The sequence below is a fragment of the Rattus norvegicus genome, chromosome 6, assembly GCF_021556685.1.
Source record: "Rattus norvegicus strain SHRSP/BbbUtx chromosome 6, alternate assembly SHRSP_T2T, whole genome shotgun sequence".
NCBI lineage: Eukaryota > Metazoa > Chordata > Mammalia > Rodentia > Muridae > Rattus > Rattus norvegicus.
The window spans coordinates 144,900,429-144,924,123 of NC_141539.1; the positions used below are offsets into that span (position 1 = coordinate 144,900,429).

The window sequence follows — 23,695 nt, forward strand, 5'->3', positions numbered from 1 at the left end:
TGCCTATGATCCTAGCATCTGAGAGCTGGAGGCAGTAGAATCAGGACTTGGAGGTCATCCTTGGCTACCTAATGAATGCACCTGAGGACCGTCTGGGCTGCAGAGATCCCATCTCGACACACAAACACTTGCAACATCAGCAGAACTCACCACAGAGTAAGGCTAACTACTCACAGATAATGGAGAGATGTAAAGTTTGACCAGAACATTTGAAGGCGTTCGAGGAGCATTCTGGCCCATTTAATATTTCCAGAGGTGAATGGCATATTCTTGTTGAGAATTTCATGCCCGTGTTCAATCTGCATGTTGGCATTTTTGTGAAGAGGAAGAAAAGGGACACTTAGTCAGGGTGGCCTTACAACCTTATAAGCAGTTGTTTATTTTAATTTCCTAGTGGCATTAAATGTGGTAATTAATAACTGCACTAATGAAGGGGTAAGTTCCCAAAGCAAGCACCCCATCTTTGTAAGAAAACCATTACATGAAGGCATTCGGTTGGTAGAGTAGCTTAGTGATAGTTTTTTCCTAACAGGGTTAGGGTTAGGGTTAGGGATCTCTGGTTCAATCTCTAGGAGTAAGAAATGCCTAATGCCTATGTGTAATGACACTAATTTCTAATCTTATGTATAATTTATCTAATGAATCTAATCTTTACCCACAATGAAAATGGTTCTAGTTGATGGTCATTACCCACATGACATGGTGACATTGCTCAACCTTCCCACCACTCACCTGCTTCATGTGTTCATCATACAGTCGCTTACACATATCCAACTCTGCATTAAACATGTTCAATAGTGTGCTATAATGTGGGCTGAAAATTTCCATGACAACTGGTTTCTCTAGAAAATTCCCAAATATGGTCAAAAGCTATAAGGAAAAAAAATCAAAGTTAAGAAAGGTTAAGAACTTTGAGCTCTGAGTATAAGAATTTTCCCAGTTTAACTTTTTATACTAGAGGCAAAGTCTAGGCTCTAAAATACATATGGTGTCATAGACAAAAGGTTTATTTTGGGGTCCTCCTGAATTTGGTCCAACCAATAAGCCAAATTCTAGATGAAATTTCTTTGCCTCCATGAAAACCCAGAGGATCAGAAATGACCAATGTCTAGAGCCAATGTCTACCTGTTGGCTCACAGCTACCGACATCCTCTGCTGGGTGTCAGGGGTGTTTTCAACCTGGCTCGGGTGTGTAAAAGGAGAAGCAAGACTTATGTGTGTATTATGTGATTCTCCTCATCAGTAATTACATCAAATGTAACAATAAAAATAACTGTTCTACCCTTAGTTGACCTCTGAGTTCTAGTCACCCCTAACAGTGGCCTGGGGCAGCGATGAGTTCTGGTCTGAAAACACTACAGCTGGGCACCTCCTTTGACACGAACATTCTGGTTCAAGCCAAAGATGTCAGCTCAGCGGACTGTCTGTGTCTCAGGAAGAGCATGTGCCTGACTGAATTAATGCGACCTAAGTTATAAGTGGGCAGAAACTTCTAGCAAGCATAGGAAGCCCATGGAGAGGGAGTGGGACATAGAGCCAGCAGATATCAATCCGGTGCTAGCACCAGCTTCGTGAAGGTCCACACTCTTTTACAGCTCGCTAAAGTCTCTCAGGTTTCCCGGCTCCTCACGGGTGCCAGTGAAGATGTGCTGGGTTTACTGCCTGGTATGAATTTAGTTTATGTGTTTGCACGTTTGTATGTTGGCTCTCTTGGCAAGCTAAATCACATATGGATGTAATGTTTTTACGAAACAAGAGTTGACACAGCCAGCATAATTAATCACAGGCCTTAAGAACAAGCAATCAGATACTAAAAACAGCTGATCAGGTACCTCCCTGGGAGGAACTGAATTGCAGGGAGAAGTCACTTGCTAAAATTCATAGACCAGTGGCAGAGCTGGATTAAAAGACAGGTCTAATTCTTCCCTGGCACCCTCTTAATCTCCCCCATTCCAAGGTCTTGTTTCTATGATTTACATTACTAGAGGCTAACTACAGTCTTAAAGTATCAAGTAAAAAATTTCTAGATGGACCAATTTCCTAGGTTTTGTTCAACTCTATAATTTTGTATTACATTGCTGAACAATTCTGTTCATTATCAATGTCATTGGTCTCTTAGTGTGCCTACTTTCTAAAGCACATAAGTATTAGAAAATATGGACAAGTCCAATTCTAAACAAGGTTGAGATGACCACTGGGGATCTTGGACTATATCTATGTTGACTTCATAATATGCCTGTTATCATATATTGTTATTTTCTACAAGAGATATCGCAAAATAGCCAAGTGAAACAACAGAAAAATGAAGAGAATTTTGTTCTTATTTTCCTTAGGAAGTAATGGATCTCCCTCAAAACTTCGTTATAGAAGTTTTGCAAACCTTCCCATAATCTTCACTCAATGAAAATAACACAATAGAAAAGATATGTAAATTACCATATAAATGTATCTATTTCATAAGCCACCAAAGACAAACATATTCTGACTTTTTCTGACAATGGTTAGAATGGTAATAGAAACCTCCAGATAACTGTTACCCAGTGGGTCAGCTACCTAGTGAAATGTTAATTATTAACTTCCTCTTCCAGTCTACTTTTTGTTGGTTGGGGCTTCCTGCATATTTACAAGTGAGCACTGCTTCCTAGTTTAGCAAAGGGAACCCAAGCATCAACTGGAAATACATTTCTTTCATCGCATTCACTTTACATTCTCCAGAAGCCTTCTAGTTACACAGCTCATCTTGCTAAATGCCCCATGGTACTTAAGCCCTGAGTACACAAAAGGAAAGATGGAGAAATATTGTAAAGAGAAGGCGGGAACTGGAGCTCCTCACTACCAATACATAGTAACCCTTTGCTTCTACGGTGAGAGCTACAGTCACACAGCCTCCTGGTACGTTGAGGCAGGACAGACAGATGTTTCCTGTCACAATGGTCCTGCAAGCTAATGTCTGAATCTCACTACATTTCCTTTCCCTGGAGATTTTGTTTCAGACCCTTTACTCTCCATCTCCCTCTCGGCTTGCTAATGTGATACAGCTTTCCATAACTGTCATACTGTTCAAAGCAGTATCAATATTAATTGTTCTTGGGTTTACCTTCTTCAAAGACTTTTTAATCCTGTAGTTACCTGAACAGAGAGAGAGAGAGAAAGAGAGAGAGAGAGAACAGACAGATGGACAAATGGACAAAAGGACAAACAGACAAGCCCTAACTCTGCCAAGTGGGAAAGGCCACAAAGAGGATCAGAATGCCATCATTTTGTCCAAGAACATTTATCCATATCTAGTCAAAGGAAACAAAATAGCATATTAAATATAAACTAACTGTACCCGAACTGCAGTAACTGCCTTATTTTTTCTCCAATGGGCATCACAGTTTTACCTGAAAACTTTTGTTTTGTTGAAAAAACAAAAACAAAAAGAAGTTCCACCAGAGAACAACTAAACCTGATAAACACCTTCAGCGAAGTGGCTGGGTATAAAATTAACTCAAATAAATCAGTAGCCTTCCTCTACAAAAAAGAGAAACAACCCGAGAAAGAAGTTAGGGAAACGGCACCCTTCATAATAGTCCCAAATAATATAAAATTCCTCAGTGTGACGTTAACCAAGCAAGTGAAAGATCTGTATAAGAACTTCAAGTCTCTGAAGAAAAGAAATTGAAGAAGATCTCAGAAGATGGAAAGATCTCCCATGATCATGGATTGGCAGGATTAATATAATAAAGATGGCCATCTTGCCAAAAGCAATCTACAGATTCAATGCAATCCCCATCAAAATTCCAATCCAATTCTTCAGAGAGTTAGACAGAACAATTTGCAAATTCATTTGGAATAACAAAAAACCCAGGATAGCTAAAACTATCCTCAACAATGAAAGGATTTCTAGGGGAATCACTATTCCCCTAGAACTCAAGCAGTATTACAGAGCAATAGTGATAAAAACTGCATGGTATTGGTACAGAGACAGAACTCAAGCAGTATTACAGAGTGATAAAAACTGCATGGTATGGGTACAGAGACAGACAGATAGACCAGTGGAATAGAATTGAAGACCTAGAAATGAACCCACACACCTATGGTCACTTGACTTTTGACAAAGGAGCCAAAACCATCCAATGGAAAAAACATAGCATTTTCAACAAATGGTGCTGGTTCAACTGGAGGTCAGCATGCAGAAGAATGCAGATTGATCCATTCTTATGACCCTGTACAAAGCTTAAGCCCAAATGGATCAAGGACCTCCACACATCAAACCAGATACACTCAAACTGACAGAAGAAAAACTGGGGAAGAATCTTGGACACATGGGCACTGGAGAAAATTTCCTGAACAAAACACCAAAGGCTTATGCTCTGAGATCAAGAATGGACAAATGGGATCTCATAAAGCTACACAGCTTCTGTAAGGCAAAGGACACTGTCTTTAGGACAAAACGGCAACCAACAGATTGGGAAAAGATCTTTATCAATCCAACAACTGATAGAGGGCTTATATCCAAAATATACAAAGAACTCAAGAGTAGGGAGACAAATAACCCTATTAAAAAATGGGGTTCAAAACTAAACAAAGAATTCACATCTGAGAAATGACGAATGGCTGACAAGCACCTAAAGAAATGTTCAGCATCTTTAATCATAAGGGAAATGCAAATCGAAAGAACCCTGAGATTCTACCTCATGCCAGGCAGAATGGCTAAGATCAAAAACTCCAGCGACAGCAGAAGCTGGTGAGAAAGAGGAACACTCCTCCATTGTTGGTGGGATTGCAGACTGGTACAACCATTCTGGAAATCAGTCTGGAGGTTCCTCAGAAAATTGGACATTGAACTACCTGAGGACCCAGCTATTCCTCTCTTGGGCGTATACCCAAAAGATGCTCCAACATATAACAAAGACACATGCTCCACTATGTTCGTAGCAGCATTAATTATAATAGCCAGATGCTGGAAAGAACCCAGATGCCCTTCAACAGAGGAATGGATACAGAAAATGTGGTACATTTCCACAATGGAATATTACTCAGCTATCAAAAACAATGACGCTCTGCTCCCAGACCCGGTGAGAGAGAGACCCAACCGCCTGGTCAGGTGGGCACTCCTGAGGCTGCAGAGCGGAAGAGACCACCAACACTGCTCACCCCTGCCCACATCCCTGGCCCAAGAGGAAACTGTATAAGGCCTCTGGGCTCCCGTGGGGGAGGGCCCAGGAGCAGCAGGGCACCTGCCTGAGACACCACCGGAACCTGAAAGAAACAGACCGGATAAACAGTTCTCTGCACCCAAATCCCGTGGGAGGGAGAGCTAAACCTTCAGAGAGGCAGACAAGACTGGGAAACCAGAAGAGACTGCTCCCTGCACACACATCTCAGACGCCAGAGGAAAAAGCCAAAGACCATCTGGAACCCTGGTGCACTGAAGCTCCCGGAAACGGCGGCACAGGTCTTCCTGGTTGCTGCCACAGCAGAGAGCCCGTGGGCAGCACCCCACAAGCGAACTTGAGCCTCAGGACCACAGGTAAGACCAAATTTTCTGCTGCAAGAAAGCTGCCTGGTGAACTCAAGACACAGGCCCACAGGAACAGCTGAAGACCTGTAGAGAGGAAAAACTACACGCCCGAAAGCAGAACACTCTGTCCCCATAACTGACTGAAAGAGAGGAAAACAGGTCTACAGCACTCCTGACACACAGGCTTATAGGACAGTCTAGCCACTGTCAGAAATAGCAGAACAAAGTAACACTAGAGATAATCTGATGGCGAGAGGCAAGCGCAGGAACCCAAGCAACAGAAACCAAGACTACATGCCATCATCGGAGCCCAATTCTCCCACCAAAACAAACATGGAATATCCAAACACACCAGAAAAGCAAGATCTAGTTTCAAAATCATATTTGATCATGATGCTGGAGGACTTCAAGAAAGACATGAACACACTTAGGGAAACACAGGAAAACATTAATAAACAAGTAGAAGCCTACAGAGAGGAATCACAAAAATCCCTGAAAGAATTCCAGGAAAACACAATCAAACAGTTGAAGGAATTAAAAATGGAAATAGAAGCAATCAAGAAAGAACACATGGAAACAACCCTGGATATAGAAAACCAAAAGAAGAGACAAGGAGCTGTAGATACAAGCTTCACCAACAGAATACAAGAGATGGAAGAGAGAATCTCAGGAGCAGAAGATTCCATAGAAATCATTGACTCAACTGTCAAAGATAATGTAAAGCGGAAAAAGCTACTGGTCCAAAACATACAGGAAATCCAGGACTCAATGAGAAGATCAAACCTAAGGATAATAGGTATAGAAGAGAGTGAAGACTCCCAGCTCAAAGGACCAGTAAATATCTTCAACAAAATCATAGAAGAAAACTTCCCTAACCTAAAAAAAGAGATACCCATAGACATACAAGAAGCCTACAGAACTCCAAATAGATTGGACCAGAAAAGAAACACCTCCCGTCACATAATTGTCAAAACACCAAACGCACAAAATAAAGAAAGAATATTAAAAGCAGTAAGGGAAAAAGGTCAAGTAACATATAAAGGGAGACCTATCAGAATCACACCAGACTTCTCGCCAGAAACTATGAAGGCCAGAAGATCCTGGACTGATGTCATACAGACCCTAAGAGAACACAAATGCCAGCCCAGGTTACTGTATCCAGCAAAACTCTCAATTAACATTGATGGAGAAACCAAGATATTCCATGACAAAACCAAATTTACACAATATCTTTCTACAAATCCAGCACTACAAAGGATAATAAATGGTAAAGCCCAACATAAGGAGGCAAGCTATACCCTAGAAGAAGCAAGAAACTAATCGTCTTGGCAACAAAACAAAGAGAATGAAAGCACACAAACATAACCTCACATCCAAATATGAATATAAAGGGAAGCAATAATCACTATTCCTTAATATCTCTCAATATCAATGGCCTCAACTCCCCAATAAAAAGACATAGATTAACAAACTGGATATGCAACGAGGACCCTGCATTCTGCTGCCTACAGGAAACACACCTCAGAGACAAAGACAGACACTACCTCAGAGTGAAAGGCTGGAAAACAACTTTCCAAGCAAATGGTCAGAAGAAGCAAGCTGGAGTAGCCATTCTAATATCAAATAAAATCAATTTCCAACTAAAAGTCATCAAAAAAGATAAGGAAGGACACTTCATATTCATCAAAGGAAAAATCCACCAAGATGAACTCTCAATCCTAAATATCTATGCCCCAAATACAAGGGCACCTACATACGTAAAAGAAACCTTACTAAAGCTCAAAACACACATTGCACCTCACACAATAATAGTGGGAGATTTCAACACACCACTCTCATCAATGGACAGATCATGGAAACAGAAATTAAACAGTGATGTCGACAGACTAAGAGAAGTCATGAGCCAAATGGACTTAACGGATATTTATAGAACATTCTATCCTAAAGCAAAAGGATATACCTTCTTCTCAGCTCCTCATGGTACTTTCTCCAAAATTGACCATATAATTGGTCAAAAAACGGGCCTCAACAGGTACAGAAAGATAGAAATAATCCCATGCGTGCTATCGGACCACCACGGCCTAAGACTGGTCTTCAATAACAGTAAGGGAAGAATGCCCACATATACGTGGAAATTGAACAATGCTCTACTCAATGATAACCTGGTCAAGGAAGAAATAAAGAAAGAAATTAAAAACTTTTTAGAATTTAATGAAAATGAAGATACAACATACCCAAACTTATGGGACACAATGAAAGCTGTGCTAAGAGGAAAACTCATAGCGCTGAGTGCCTGCAGAAAGAAACAGGAAAGAGCATATGTCAGCAGCTTGACAGCACACCTAAAAGCTCTAGAACAAAAAGAAGCAAATACACCCAGGAGGAGTAGAAGGCAGGAAATAATCAAACTCAGAGCTGAAATCAACCAAGTAGAAACAAAAAGGACCATAGAAAGAATCAACAGAACCAAAAGTTGGTTCTTTGAGAAAATCAACAAGATAGATAAACCCTTAGCCAGACTAACGAGAGGACACAGAGAGTGCGTCCAAATTAACAAAATCAGAAATGAAAAGGGAGACATAACTACAGATTCAGAGGAAATTCAAAAAATCATCAGATCTTACTATAAAAACCTATATTCAACAAAATTTGAAAATCTTCAGGAAATGGACAATTTCCTAGACAGATACCAGGTATCGAAGTTAAATCAGGAACAGATAAACCAGTTAAACAACCCCATAACTCCTAAGGAAATAGAAGCAGTCATTAAAGGTCTCCCAACCAAAAAGAGCCCAGGTCCAGACGGGTTTAGTGCAGAATTCTATCAAACCTTCATAGAAGACCTCATACCAATATTATCCAAACTATTCCACAAAATTGAAACAGATGGAGCCCTACCGAATTCCTTCTACAAAGCCACAATTACTCTTATACCTAAACCACACAAAGACACAACAAAGAAAGAGAACTTCAGACCAATTTCCCTTATGAATATCGACGCAAAAATACTCAATAAAATTCTGGCAAACCGAATTCAAGAGCACATCAAAACAATCATCCACCATGATCAAGTAGGCTTCATCCCAGGCATGCAGGGATGGTTTAATATACGGAAAACCATCAACGTGATCCATTATATAAACAAACTGAAAGAACAGAACCACATGATCATTTCATTAGATGCTGAGAAAGCATTTGACAAAATTCAACACCCCTTCATGATAAAAGTCCTGGAAAGAATAGGAATTCAAGGCCCATACCTAAACATAGTAAAAGCCATATACAGCAAACCAGTTGCTAACATTAAACTAAATGGAGAGAAACTTGAAGCAATCCCACTAAAATCAGGGACTAGACAAGGCTGCCCACTCTCTCCCTACTTATTCAATATAGTTCTTGAAGTTCTAGCCAGAGCAATCAGACAACAAAAGGAGATCAAAGGGATACAGATCGGAAAAGAAGAGGTCAAAATATCACTATTTGCAGATGACATGATAGTATATCTAAGTGATCCCAAAAGTTCCACCAGAGAACTACTAAAGCTGATAAACAACTTCAGCAAAGTGGCTGGGTATAAAATTAACTCAAATAAATCCATTGCCTTCCTCTATACAAAAGAGAAACAAGCCGAGAAAGAAATTAGAGAAACGACACCCTTCATAATAGACCCAAATAATATAAAGTACCTCGGTGTGACTTTAACCAAGCAAGTAAAAGATCTGTACAATAAGAACTTCAAGACACTGAGGAAAGAAATTGAAGAAGACCTCAGAAGATGGAAAGATCTCCCATGCTCATGGATTGGCAGGATTAATATAGTAAAAATGGCCATTTTACCAAAAGCAATCTACAGATTCAATGCAATCCCCATCAAAATACCAATCCAATTCTTCAAAGAGTTAGACAGAACAATTTGCAAATTCATCTGGAATAACAAAAAACCCAGGATAGCTAAAGCTATCCTCAACAATAAAAGGACTTCAGGGGGAATCACTATCCCTGAACTCAAGCAGTATTACAGAGCAATAGTGATAAAAACTGCATGGTATTGGTACAGAGACAGACAGATAGACCAATGGAATAGAATTGAAGACCCAGAAATGAACCCACACACCTATGGTCACTTGATTTTTGACAAAGGAGCCAAAACCATCCAATGGAAAAAAGATAGCATTTTCAGCAAATGGTGCTGGTTCAACTGGAGAGCAACATGTAGAAGAATGCAGATCGATCCATGCTTATCACCCTGTACAAAGCTGAAGTCCAAGTGGATCAAGGACCTCCACATCAAACCAGACACACTCAAACTAATAGAAGAAAAACTAGGGAAACATCTGGAACACATGGGCACTGGAAAAAATTTCCTGAACAAAACACCAATGGCTTATGCTCTAAGATCAAGAATCGACAAATGGGATCTCATAAAAATGCAAAGCTTCTGTAAGGCAAAGGACACTGTGGTTAGGACAAAACGGCAACCAACAGATTGGGAAAAGATGTTTACCAATCCTACAACAGATAGAGGCCTTATATCCAAAATATACAAAGAACTCAAGAAGTTAGACCGCAGGGAAACAAATAACCCTATTAAAAAATGGGGTTCAGAGCTAAACAAAGAATTCACAGCTGAGGAATGCCGAATGGCTGAGAAACACCTAAAGAAATGTTCAACATCTTTAGTCATAAGGGAAATGCAAATCAAAACAACCCTGAGATTTCACCTCACACCAGTGCGATTGGCTAAGATCAAAAACTCAGGTGACAGCAGATGCTGGCGAGGATGTGGAGAAAGAGGAACACTCCTCCATTGTTGGTGGGATTGCAGACTGGTAAAACCATTCTGGAAATCAGTCTGGAGGTTCCTCAGAAAATTGGACATTGAACTGCCTGAGGATCCAGCTATACCTCTCTTGGGCATATACCCAAAAGATGCCTCAACATATAAAAGAGACACGTGCTCCACTATGTTCATCGCAGCCTTATTTATAATAGCCAGAAAATGGAAAGAACCCAGATGCCCTTCAACAGAGGAATGGATATCAGAAAATGTGGTACATCTACACAATGGAATATTACTCAGCTATCAAAAACAACGAGTTTATGAAATTCGTAGGCAAATGGTTGGAACTGGAAAATATCATCCTGAGTGAGCTAACCCAATCACAGAAAGACATACATGGTATGCACTCATTGATAAGTGGCTATTAGCCCAAATGCTTGAATTACCCTAGATCCCTAGAACAAACGAAACTCAAGACGGATGATCAAAATGTGAATGCTTCACTCCTTCTTTAAATGAGGAAAAAGAATACCCTTGGCAGGGAAGGGAGAGGCAAAGATTAAAACAGAGACTGAAGAAACACCCATTCAGAGCCTGCCCCACATGTGGCCCATACATATACAGCCACCCAATTAGACAAGATGGATGAAGCAAAGAAGTGCAGACCGACAGGAGCCGGATGTAGATCGCTCCTGAGAGACACAGCCAGAATACAGCAAATACAGAGGCGAATGCCAGCAGCAAACCACTGAACTGAGAATAGGTCCCCTATTGAAGGAATCAGAGAAAGAACTGGAAGAGCTTGAAGGGGCTCGAGACCCCAAAAGTACAACAATGCCAAGCAACCAGAGCTTCCAGGGACTAAGCCACTACCTAAAGACTATACATGGACTGACCCTGGACTCTGACCCCATAGGTAGCAATGAATATCCTAGTAAGAGCACCAGTGGAAGGGGAAGCCCTGGGTCCTGCTAAGACTGAACCCCCAGTGAACTAGTCTATGGGGGGAAGGCGGCAATGGGGGGAGGGTTGGGAGGGGAACACCCATAAGGAAGGGGAGGGGGAGGGGGATGTTTGCCCGGAAACCGGGAAAGGGAATAACACTCGAAATGTATATAAGAAATACTCAAGTTAATAAAAAAAAAAGAAATGTAAGTAAAGAAATATGTCCAATAAAAAATTAAAAAAAAACAAAAAAAAACAATGACTTATTGAAATTCATAGGCAAATGGCTGGAACTGGAAAATATCATCCTGAGTGAGGTAACCCAATCACAGAAAATCACACATGATATGCACTCATTGATAAGTAGATATTAGCCCAAATGCTCGAATTACCCAAGATGCACAGAACACATGAAACTCAAGAAGGATGACCAAAATGCAAATGCTTCAGTCCTTCTTTAAAAGGGGAACAAGAATACCCTTGGGAGGGGATAGGGAGGCAAAGTTTAGAACAGAGGCTGAAGGAACACCCATTCAGAGCCTGCCCCACATGTGGCCCATACATATACAGCCACCAAACTAGATAAGATGGATGAAGCAAAGAAGTGCAGGCTGACAGGAAACATAGATCTCTCCTGAGAGACACAGCCAGAATATGGCAAATACATAGGCGAATGCCAGCAGCAAACCACTGAACTGAGAACGGGACCCCCATTGAAGGAATCAAAGAAAGGACTGAAAGAACTGAAGGGGCTCGAGACCCCATATGAACAACAATGCCAAGCAACCAGAGCTTCCAGGGACTAAGCCACTACCTAAAGACTATACATGGACTGACCCTGGACTCTGACCTCATAGGTAGCAATGAATAGCCTAGTAAGAGCACCAGTGGAAGGAGAAGCCCTTGGTCCTGCCAGGACTGGATCCCCAGTGAATGGGATTGTTGGGGGGAGGGTGGTAATGGGGGGAGGATGCGGAGGGGAACACCCATATAGAAGGGGAGGTGGAGGAGTTAGGGGGATGTTGACCTAGAAACTGGGAAAGGGAATAACATTTGAAATGTAAATAAGAAATACCCAATTTAATAAAGATGAAAAAAACATAAAAAACAATAAACTCTACACCCTTTGTTCTGTCTCAATCCTCCAGTCTCAATGCTCAACATGCTTCGGAAACACAGAGTAGCTTCACTGGTTGGTCAACCCATTTGAAAACTGGAAATCCCATAATATCTTCCTTGAAAATCAGCCTGCTCTATTACTTTGCACCAGCATTCTCACCAAAGCATTCCTGTGGTTCCCAAGTCTGCTTGCTTGGATGGTGAACACTCAATTCCCCTCTGGGATATCACCTAATATTAACTTACACTTGATCTGCAATTCTCTCTCTCTCTCTCTCTCTCTCTCTCTCTCTCTCTCTCTCTCTCTCTCTCTCTCTCTCTTAACATGCCATTCCTATTTCCATATTACAAACTTTCTATCTCCAGGTGCTATCAGAATGCATTTTTCCCCCTGGAATGACTCGACTTCCCTTCTCTCCCCCAGACCCCACTCACGTACAAGCTGGTCAGCATGCCACCTGGGCCCCCACCCGTCCCCAACCTTTTAGATGACTCTTAACACACATTTACATTATCAAGTTCATTCAACAAACATTCTTTCATGCTTCAGTATCTCTGACGTCAGAAGGCGCTAGACAATCGATGAGATTGTAATTACTTTGGCAGCATTTTTTCTTATTGGCACATAAATAATACCTGGCAATCAATGGTGTCTTACGCCCAGTGGAATGGGGGAAAATAGGTCGTTATTTGTTTCAGGCAGAGTAATAAAGTAGGCAGATGGTCCCAGCATGTGCAAACAATATAAAGAAAAGAATTATTGAAATTATGGATTTTCTTTTTAATTTTTCGATGTGGCTTACCATTGAGCCGATATTTCATTGGCTACGTTCAATTTGCTCTACAGGAAATAAGAGCTAAAATATAGTGAATGCCAGAAAAGATCAAAAGTTAAATGTCCTAAACATGACCTTCCCAGAGTGAACTCCATTATTCTCTAGTATGTTATCCAAACCTCATTGTTCCGTGGGTTGAAGACGAAGGGAATATAATGTGACCAACAGGTGAACACTTTACCTGAATCCGAAAAAAAATGTGTGTGACTTTTTCATCTAATGGTCTAAATCATTCACTTTCTTGGGAGCGTCCATGAACTAACCTTAAACGCAGACTCCAAACCACTACAGTTGCTGAGACCCTCACAAAGCAGCGTCCCAAGCCTTCTGTCAAAATCCAGGGTTTTGGACTTGAATTGGAAATAATCACTTTCGAACTCCTGCATCATGAAAAGTAAAGTGTTAGTTACAGAGGAGACTCCAGCATGAAAACAGCAATAGGGTAAGCTTGACCTTATCACCCTCCCACCCCCACTGTCCCTCAGTTTATTTTTTCCTAAGGGGATTTCAGAAGAGACCAAGGAACAGCCACGCCTGACTGATTACACCAGTGGTCACCTTCTACACAGAAAACTGCCCGTGTAGCAAGCTACCCGTGTTTCCAAGAGGCTCAGCTTTCCCAGGTCTATGTCTCCCACACTCGCATGTGCACATCAGCGTGCCTGCCACCCTCCACCTCGCTTAGTCATAAATAAAGAGAATGGTCTCTCAAACCATCCCCGTTAGAAAGTTAGGTCACCCGGTAAGTTCCACAGAAGGCTTTTGTTTACTTCTAGGATAGGAAAGCCTGTCTGTGAAAATGTTGTCTCGTGGGGGTAAGAACGGAATCTGTGCATCCGTGAGATGCCTTATGAGTGATAGAGAAACTGGAAATACTCGGATATTTTTTTCCAGGTCCTCATTAATATGCAGCTGGCAGCTTCCTCCTCATGCATAACCACCCACTCTCATAATTTGAAGGAAGGAAAATGGGAGGGAATGACTATAGCTTTGTCTTCACAGTGTCACAGTCCCTGTCAGTAAAGCTGTCCCAGGGGACACACAGCCTTCCTCATGCTCCACAATGGAGATGCCTGAAGTGCTGGCTCTAGCCTTACTCAGTGAAGGCCTTCCCCTGACCAACAGAATCGGCAATAACAATACATTGTAACCACATCCACATCTGTTTGGCTCAGGGCTTTACATTAACTCAATCTTTACAAGTTGATACTGCTTTTCCATTTTGGTAGCAAGTGTTTTTTTTTTTGTTTGTTTTGTTTTGTTTTGTTTTTCATTTTAAACAAACTTGGTGAATGTTATTCCTTTAAGGCAGTAGTTGAGAACTTGCTTCCTACTGCCATGACCATTGGTGCAAAAGAAAATCAGGTAAGCATGATTAGTCACTGAATATATTCATTACATTGACCCATTTAGGAAAACAGTTAGGGGGGAGGGGTTGTAACCTGATATCTTTCGTTTCTGCCTTCTGTTTAAGACTGTGTCTAATCATTCGATTGTAGTAATATATAATACATAAACTGCGCTGATGTGCATAGAGCCCATCCTCTGGCCTCTGGGAAGAAAATCTACAACAGTTTCAGCATTTCTGTGCCCCCAGACGCCATGATGAAATTTAAACAGGTAGGGGGAGTGATTTCTGGAGGTGATGAGAGGGCAGGTGCTCCTGACAGAATGGGATTTGTGCAGTCTTAAGGCCTGAGAGAGATTCACATCTGCCCCAACACAGGAGGGAGGACACGGTGGGTTCTGAGAACTGAGAGCAGTCCTTGCCTAACCCTTTATTGCTGATTGCCTTGATTTTGGACTTATCAGCCTCTAGCAGGTGAGAAATAAATGTATCGGGTTCACAAGGCACCTAACTCACACTGTTTTGTTAGAACAGCCTGAAAATACTGAGCAGATCTCTTACAAATTTAACTTGGAGTAGGAATTGCAGCTCGGGTCGGACTTCTGAAGTCTGTGTCACAAACCATAACATTTAGCATAGAGAGGATAGAGTTAGATCTCCTGAATTCTAGCCAAGCAGCCTCTCTGAACAAAAATCACTGTCTTAGGAAAAAGGCACAACTTCCTAGCAAGTTTTAACAAGCCTCACACATCCCACTTCTCAGGATAGAAACTGAGAGTACACAATCTGTAATCCTTAACTATTAAACCCTTCAAAAGAATGAGCAATATCAGAAGGGGATGGCCCAGAATCTCCACCCCAGATTCACATACACACATGAACATGCATATAAGCACACACACACAAGGACAGGCATACACATGCACATATACATATGCACACATGTACACCACACATACATGCACACACATGCATGCACATGCACACACACATACATGTTCTCTCTCTGATATCTATCTCTCTCTCTCCTCTACATTACATTCCTAAAACCAAATTTAGAAATGTCCCAAGGGACCTACCAATCCCTTAGAAAATCCAGCAGGGAGTGGATGGAGAAGAGAGTTCGGTGGGTCAGATTCTAATTTAGGTCTTTGAAAAACAAGAACCCAAGTTTGATTCCCAGAACCCACTAAAGGATGAACAACAGCCTCTGTCACTCATGTGTGTACACACATGTGCACTTGCATACACATGAACACGCACTTGATAAAAAGACATTGCTACAGAGAACCCACTGACTTCTCTGTCAAGTTGCTCTTTTTATAAACCCTAAGAGAAACTTGGGAAACTCCTTTGACTCTTTCTGAAAAGTGCTACCCGTCTTCTCTCATAACTCCTGTCACCTCTGTCTCCATCTTTTCCAGCACAAACCTCCCAACCTCCATTGCTATACATCTAGGCTGCTGTTACCAAATCTCCAAGGTGCAGCCTGGATGATCTATGTCATTTCAAGTCAAGATCCTATAAGTTATCTCAACTAATAATGCTTATTAAAGTAGTAGCAGAGTGGTTCTCAAGGTCTGCATGGGCGGGACCTGGCAACCCTACTATTTTCAGACTTCTATATAGCCTCTGGCATCTCTAATCTCCTTTATCAACTTCTCTCTTGCCTCCTTTCTGTTTATGGTACAGGTCTCCATGTATTTGCACCTCTGGAACAGAACTATCTTCATCCCCCAGCATTCAGCATGCTGTATAGTCTCCTACCTATATTCTCCTTTGGATTCTGAATCGAGAAGCCTAATGACTGGACTTTTTCCCCCCAGTATTAGTCCCAATATTTCACAGAGTTCCCAGCTCAGAGCTGTTTCTCAGTAAGTACATAATAGACAGTAAATGGTGAGTTAGTATGACTCAGGAATCATTAATAAAAACGTTTCTATATTCTGGAAAGTACAAAATTGCCTGTATTAGTATCCCGAGATGCTATCAAAAAGGTTTTAATTAGAGGAAAGCCATGATTTGACTAAGCATGTAAAAGGCTCTCAAGCTGCTCCACAGAGAATAAATTAAGGGAGCCAATGCAGGCCAGAGGGAGCAGCTTAGAGGCAAATGCTGCAGTGCAGGCAAGAAATGAGCCATACTATACTTAAACCTGGAGGAACTGGCTGCTGTGAGAAAAGGAGCGAGGTCATCAATGACTCTGAGTACTTCCCCTATGAGGTCAATTATGATGTTTGAAGAGCCGAAGACAGGCAAGAGTGGATGGGGGATAGGTAAGCCATCCGTTGAATGCCCAGGTGAGACGATGATCGGGTTGTTGAATATGCTGTGTTCAAGACTTGACAAAATTACTCACGGTGAAATGTCCTGTGCTTATTTATGGTTTTTGAGGAGTTCTTTACCCTCTCTGACACTGTTCTTTCAGTGGGACTTGGGGGGTGGGGTGGATATCAAACTTGATCAGTTTGGGATTTTGGAGTGATTAGCTTGATTCCCCACCCTCCTTCCGTTATTTTTAAATCTCCAGTCCTATATATCTGACACCTTATAGCTCAGGTTGTGGTAGTTAGATCTTGGCCTGTTTGTTCCACTTGTCTGTTACTTTGTATCCTTTAACTAAGAGGGTTAAATTGTAAACTAAAGTTTCAGTTTCAAATTCACACCAAGTACTGAACCTGCTTTAACAGCCCCCCAATCCCCACCCCCCAATCCCCAACCCCAGTCAAATCCCCTTTGGTGTGGTCTGTGTTGCAGTTTGAATATGGATTGATACAGCTGTTGTGGGAACAAGTAACAGGTTCCAAAACGTGAGAATAGAACAACTACAGAACCCAGTGTTCTTCTGAGTCCACCTTTAACTGAGATGAAATCACCTCGGTAAGACACCTGTAGGGAGTTGAGGGTAGGTAACTCACACCTAGGAAATGCAACAATATAAATGGCGGTGAGTACATGAATGGGTTATTCAATCTCTACACACACACACACACACACACACACACACACACACACACACACACACACGGCAGGGAGAGAGGGAGGGAGGGAGGGAAGAGAGAGTGAGTTTATATGAAAAGGAATGTTAATTCTGCTCAGAAAAAAGAACTCTGTCATTGTTATGGCATAGACACCCCTGGGGGACACTCTGTATATGAAATGAGTCAGACTCCAAAGAAAACTGCTGTGTGGTCATGGATGTGAGGTTATGATGGGAAGGTGAGAGGAAATTTTGAGAGGTCAGTCAGAAGATGCAAAAATCACAGGTACACAAAAGCTCAGATATACAGGGTAAGCAAGCCCAGAGGGCTCATGATGTGAGATACATAGTAAGATCGTAGTTGGGATTTTTTTAAACCAGACCTTAGCTGCTCTTGTCATGCTCAGAATAACCATGTAGAAAAAGAGAAAAATTCATTTTACTAGATGAACTTTTCTCCCTCCACTATCTGTGTCTTAAAAGACTTTGGTGCAAACTGTACATTCATAAGGTTTTATCTTTACAAATAAAAATAAGATTACAATCATAAAAATAATTCCTTTTATGCACTGCCAGAATCTTTTTGATGAACATGTGAGGTGTATGTTTATGACAAAGAGCACACTGTGTGAATTCACTGAGTTCGGGCGTGGTTAGCGCACGGCATCTTCCTCGGGACCTGAAAAGTCGTTCGCTTTTCTCTGTTCAGGGCAGACTCCACAGATTCCATTCTGGTTTTCTTAGATATTCTCTACTATCTTTATGTGTCTACAACTCTGTAGCCATCTTTTTTTTTCTGCTAACGGTAACTTTCCTTTGTATTTCTTTGAAGATCTTTCAGAGAACTTTGTCTTTTCAATGAAGCACATTTTGGTGTGACCCGCTTCTCCTTGCTTTGGTGCTCTTACTCCAGCTGCTCCTTGGGTTCCCGATGAGGTTGTACGCTGATAAACTGACTATACATTTAAAAGCTGAAGTAGAACTGTTTTAACATACCTCAGGTGCACCATGTGCTGGTGACTGTCCTTGCTGCTGATGGGAACCATGGCTCAGAAACATGAAAGTGAACACACAGCTAGCAAAGTTCAAAATGTAAGCATGTCTGCTGAATGCCTATAGATTTCTCCACATCAGAAGCTCAAAAATTGAGCTGAGCTAGGTAGTATGACATTTAGTATCCCAACACTCCTAAAGTAAAGGCAGGAGGATCAGGAGTTCAAGCCCAACATCAGCTACAAGAGACCCTATCTTACACACACATCACACACATACACAATGGAAAATATAGCACACACCCTTGCACACACCGTACATGCCATAGCACACCCACACACACAAATATAAACATATACCACAACACTATACACACATTATACATAGACCACATATATATATATATACCATACATTCCATAATACACATACACACTAAAATGTACAGATACACACACACTATACAATACTACACACACACCATACATATTACACACAAACACCAAAATACCACATACACAAATATACACAAATACATAACACCCATACATACAACACTACATATCATACCACATCCCTCAAACCTCCCCATATCATACATAACATACATGACACACACACACACACATACACTCTACACATACCATACCCCCGTACCTCCAAAACTATACATACCCATACCATATATCCATGCATAGCGCACACACATTCTCTCTCTCTCTCTCTCTCTATATATATATATATATATATACATATATATAGATATAGATATAGATATAGATATATAGAGATATAGTACCACACACAATAAGTTGTTGCAACATGACAAGGTTTTTGGTGTTCCTATTCTATTTTGCTACTTAAAAAGAAAAAAAAAGGAGCCAGGCAGTGGTCACCCACACCTTTAATCCCAATATTCAAGAGGCAGAGGCAGGCTGATCTCTGTGAGTTCAAGTCACACCTGGTCTACAGATGAATTCCAAGACTGCCAGAGAGACACAGAGAAACCATGTTTCAAAAACAAGCAGGCAAGCAAGCAGGCAAGCAAGCAGTTTGTTTTTCTGGAGCTCACCATAACCCCTTCTCATTCTGATCCTTCCCTGAGAAGTGACCATATAACTCTGATGCTGAGACACAGCCCTGCATAGCTTCCCTCGAATTCAGGGGGACTCTGTCTTGTTGGTGTTTTCCTCTGTTTTATCGTTTGAGTCCACTGCCAAAGATCCACCTCTCTGATTTTAATTCCTTTATTTCTGCTGAGGTTTCTGAGTAGGATAGAGAACAGCTTGATGAGTGCCTGTTCCATGGGCCCTGGAGCAGCTGTTACCACGGTAGCTCAGTAGGTGCTCTTGGTTGGTGCTAATCTAGTCCTTCACACTCTTGATTTTCTGTTTCTCAGCTATGGAGAATGGGGAGCAGAGGCGGGGCTAGAATGGGTAAGCTTTCAGCTCTGCAACTTTGTTTCACTGTTTTGCTTCTTTGTGGCTTGAGGCATGTGTACTTAACATTGCTGTTTCCTTCGGTGGATAGATCCCTTGTCACTGAGGAATCCCTCTTCAACAATTTTCCTCACTGTGAAGTTCACTTGTTGTATCCCTTACTAATTTCCTTTGTAAAGTTTGCATCATATGCCCAATGACTTACAATTGGCTTGCATGGTTATAAGGGGTGGGGTGGGGGTGCACTAGGTCACATGTTTTTTTCCTTTCTTTTTTTCCCCATCTTTATTAAATTGGGTATTTCTTATTTACATTTCAAATGTTATTCCCTTTCTCGGTTTCCAGGCCAACATCCCCCTAACCCCTCCACCTCCCCTTCTATATGGGTGTTCTCCTCCCCATCCTCCCCCTATTACCGCCTTCCCCAAAAAAATCCTGTTCACTGGGGGTGCAGCCTTGGCAGGACCAAGGGCTTCCCCTTCCACTGGTGCTCTTACTAGGATATTCATTGCTACCTATGCGGTTGGAGCCCAGGATCAGTCCACGTATAGTCTTTAGGTAGTGGCTTAGTCCCTGGAAGCTCTGGTTGCTTGGCATTGTTGTTCATAAGGGGTCTCGAGCCCCTTCAAGCTCTTCCAGTCCTTTCTCTGATTCCTTCAACGGGGGCTCTATTCTCAGTTCAGTGGTTTGCTGCTGGCATTCGCCTCTGTGTTTGCTGTATTCTGGCTGTGTCTCTCAGGAGCGATCTACATCCGGCTCCTGTCGGCCTGCACTTCTTTGCTTCATCCATCTTATTTAGTTTGGTGGCTGTATATGTATGGGCCACATGTGGGGCAGGCTCTGAATGGGTGTTCCTTCTGCCTCTGTTCTAAACTTTGCCTCCCTATCCCCTCCCTAAGGGTATTCTTGATCCCCTTTTAAAGGAGAGAAGCATCCTCATTTTGGTCATCCTTCTTGAGTTTCATGTGTTCTGTGCATCTAGGGTAATTCAAGCATTTGGGCTAATAGTGATAAAAACTGCATGGTATTGGTACAGAGACAGATAGACCAGTGGAATAGAATTGAAGACCCAGAAATGAACCCACACACCTATGGTCACTTGACTTTTGACAAAGGAGCCAAAACCATCCAATGGAAAAAAGATAGCGTTTTCAGCAAATGGTGCTGGTTCAACTGGAGGTCAGCATGTAGAAGAATGCAGATCGATCCATGCTTATCGCCCTGTACAAAGCTTAAGTCCAAGAGGATCAAGGACCTCCACATCAAACCAGATACACTCAAACTAATAGAAGAAAAACTAGGGAAACATCTGGAACACATGGGCACTGGAAAAAATTTCCTGAACAAAACACCAATGGCTTATGCTCTAAGATCAAGAATCGACAAATGGGATCTCATAAAAATGCAAAGCTTCTGTAAGGCAAAGGACACTGTTGTTAGGACAAAACAGCAACCAGATTTGGGAAAGATCCTTACCAATCCTACAACAGATAGAGGCCTTATATCCAAAATATACAAAGAACTCAAGAAGTTAGACCGCAGGGAGACAAATAACCCTATTAAAAATGGGGTTCAGAGCTAAACAAAGAATTCACAGCTGAGGAATGCCGAATGGCTGAGAAACACCTAAAGAAATGTTCAACATCTTTAATCATAAGGGAAATGCAAATCAAAACAACCCTGAGATTCCACCTCACACCAGGCAGAATGGCTAAAATCAAAAACTCCGGCGACAGCAGATGCTGGCGAGAAAAAGGAACACTCCTCCATTGTTGGTGGGATTGCAGACTGGTACAACCATTCTGGAAATCAATCTGGAGGTTCCTCAGAAAATTGGACATCGAACTACCTAAGGACCCAGCTATACCTCTCTTGGGCATATACCCAAAAAGATGCCCCAACATATAACAAAGATCCATGCTCCACTATGTTCATAGCAGCCTTAATTATAATAGCCAGAAGCTGGAAAGAACCCAGATGCCCTTCAACAGAGGAATGGATACAGAAAATGTGGTATATCTACACAATGGAATACTACTCAGCTATCAAAAACAATGACTTTATGAAATTCATAGGCAAATGGCTGGAACTGGAAAATATCATCCTGAGTGAAGTAACCCAATCACAGAAAAACACACATGGTATGCACTCATTGATAAGTGGCTATTAGCCCAAAATAATTAATTTTTAAAAATTGACCTTGAAAGTCAAAGACCTGTATATCAAAAGCTATAAAATAGTTTCTGTAAGCAGTTAAGAAAAGGGTGGGTAGGAAGCTAGTCCGCTTGCATGAGCCATTGGGTTTAATATTGTTACAGAGACAATGCTATCCAAAGCAATCTGCCCAGCCAATCTAGTCCCTGTCAAAATCTCTCATGAATGCCTTTGCAGTAATTAAAAATACCATCCTAAACACCTGATGAAATCTTTCCAAAGTAGGCTCATACTTTCTAGTTAACAAAACTTGCAAGTCTACAATATTGATAATAGTGTAATGCTGACATATAAACCAAGGAAATAGCCTAGAAAGCCCACGCATACACACTCATACAATCAATCAAGTTATTGTGGATAAGGGTGCAGAACATTCAGCATTTGGAGTCTCCTCCAAAAATGTTGCTAGGAAGATTCAGCATTTGCAAAAGAGTCAGCTTGGACCCTTCCTGCACTTAATACGAAGTAGATTAAAGCCTTAGTTATATCCATGAAAAACATACAATTTCCAGAAGGAAACCCCAGAGAAATGGTCATAACATCAGACTGGGCAGTGTTTTAAATCCTAACTCTTCCATCTATAGTATAACTCTCTTAAGTATTTTCTGTACATACATTTAAGAAACATATATTTAGTTTTGAGTTCAGTATAGCTCAGTGGTGAAACAATTGCCTAGCATCCATGAGATCCCGGTTCAATCTCTAGTGTGCATGCACGCATACACACACACACACACACAATATCACGTTTTGCTTCCACTCTTAAACATAAGTAAGAAGGCTGAGGAGGAAGAATTCCTGTTATAAAACTCACTACATACACACCTATTATATATACTCTGTGGTATGCAAGGCCCCTTCCTTTACCACTACCTTTCTATGTCAAAATTTCTCCTTCAATCATTTTCTTAAGATCAGCCTACAAATGTGTTCTTTCAGTTTTCAATTCATCTGATAATCTCTTGCCTCCCCTCTGTCCCTGGGGGTGGAGAATTCTAGATTTACAGTTTTCTCAGAACCTATTTCTCCCATTAAATTCTGCCGCTGGTGGTTTCTGATAAGAAATCTACCCATCGTATTATATTTTCCCTATAGGTAAGAAGTCATTTCTTCCTCGCTTTGGATTTTTTAATTTAATTTGAAAGACGGGCACAGTGATACACTCGTGTAAGCCTAGCCCTCGGGAACCTGAGATCAGACTCACTAGGGCTCAGAACCTTGACACCACAGTGCAGTTTGACGGAATAGCCCAGCAACTCAGACTCAAAAATAAGGCAGTTATTGTTAGAGAGTTCTAATATCCCCATCAGCTCAGTGATACCCACTTTCTTCCCAGCTCACAGTAAGTATGTGCTCACCGACTAATATCGGATATTGCCAACTGTTGAGATTCTGGACCTCCATTTCTGTCAGACAGACACATGTCTGGATTCTCCACTGATACCTTCCTAATACACAGCCACACTATGAAGTCCAACTCCCTGTGTGAGCCTGCTGGACGTCACATGCTGATGGCTTCATTGCCACTCAGCCATC

General features: G+C 41.5%; 1 protein-coding gene across 1 annotated transcript in view; it reads right to left on the reverse strand.

Annotated features, from left to right (window-relative positions):
* Positions 1 to 23,695, reverse strand: part of Dnah11 (dynein, axonemal, heavy chain 11) — a 316,147-nt gene that overhangs the window by 266,666 nt on the left and 25,786 nt on the right. The window contains exons 9-11 of the mRNA XM_087554982.1: positions 13,450 to 13,566; positions 733 to 870; positions 175 to 299 (exon numbers count right to left, since the gene is read on the reverse strand). Coding sequence (XP_087411108.1) covers positions 175 to 299; positions 733 to 870; positions 13,450 to 13,566 — 380 coding nt within the window. The remainder of the gene's footprint in view (positions 1 to 174; positions 300 to 732; positions 871 to 13,449; positions 13,567 to 23,695) is intronic.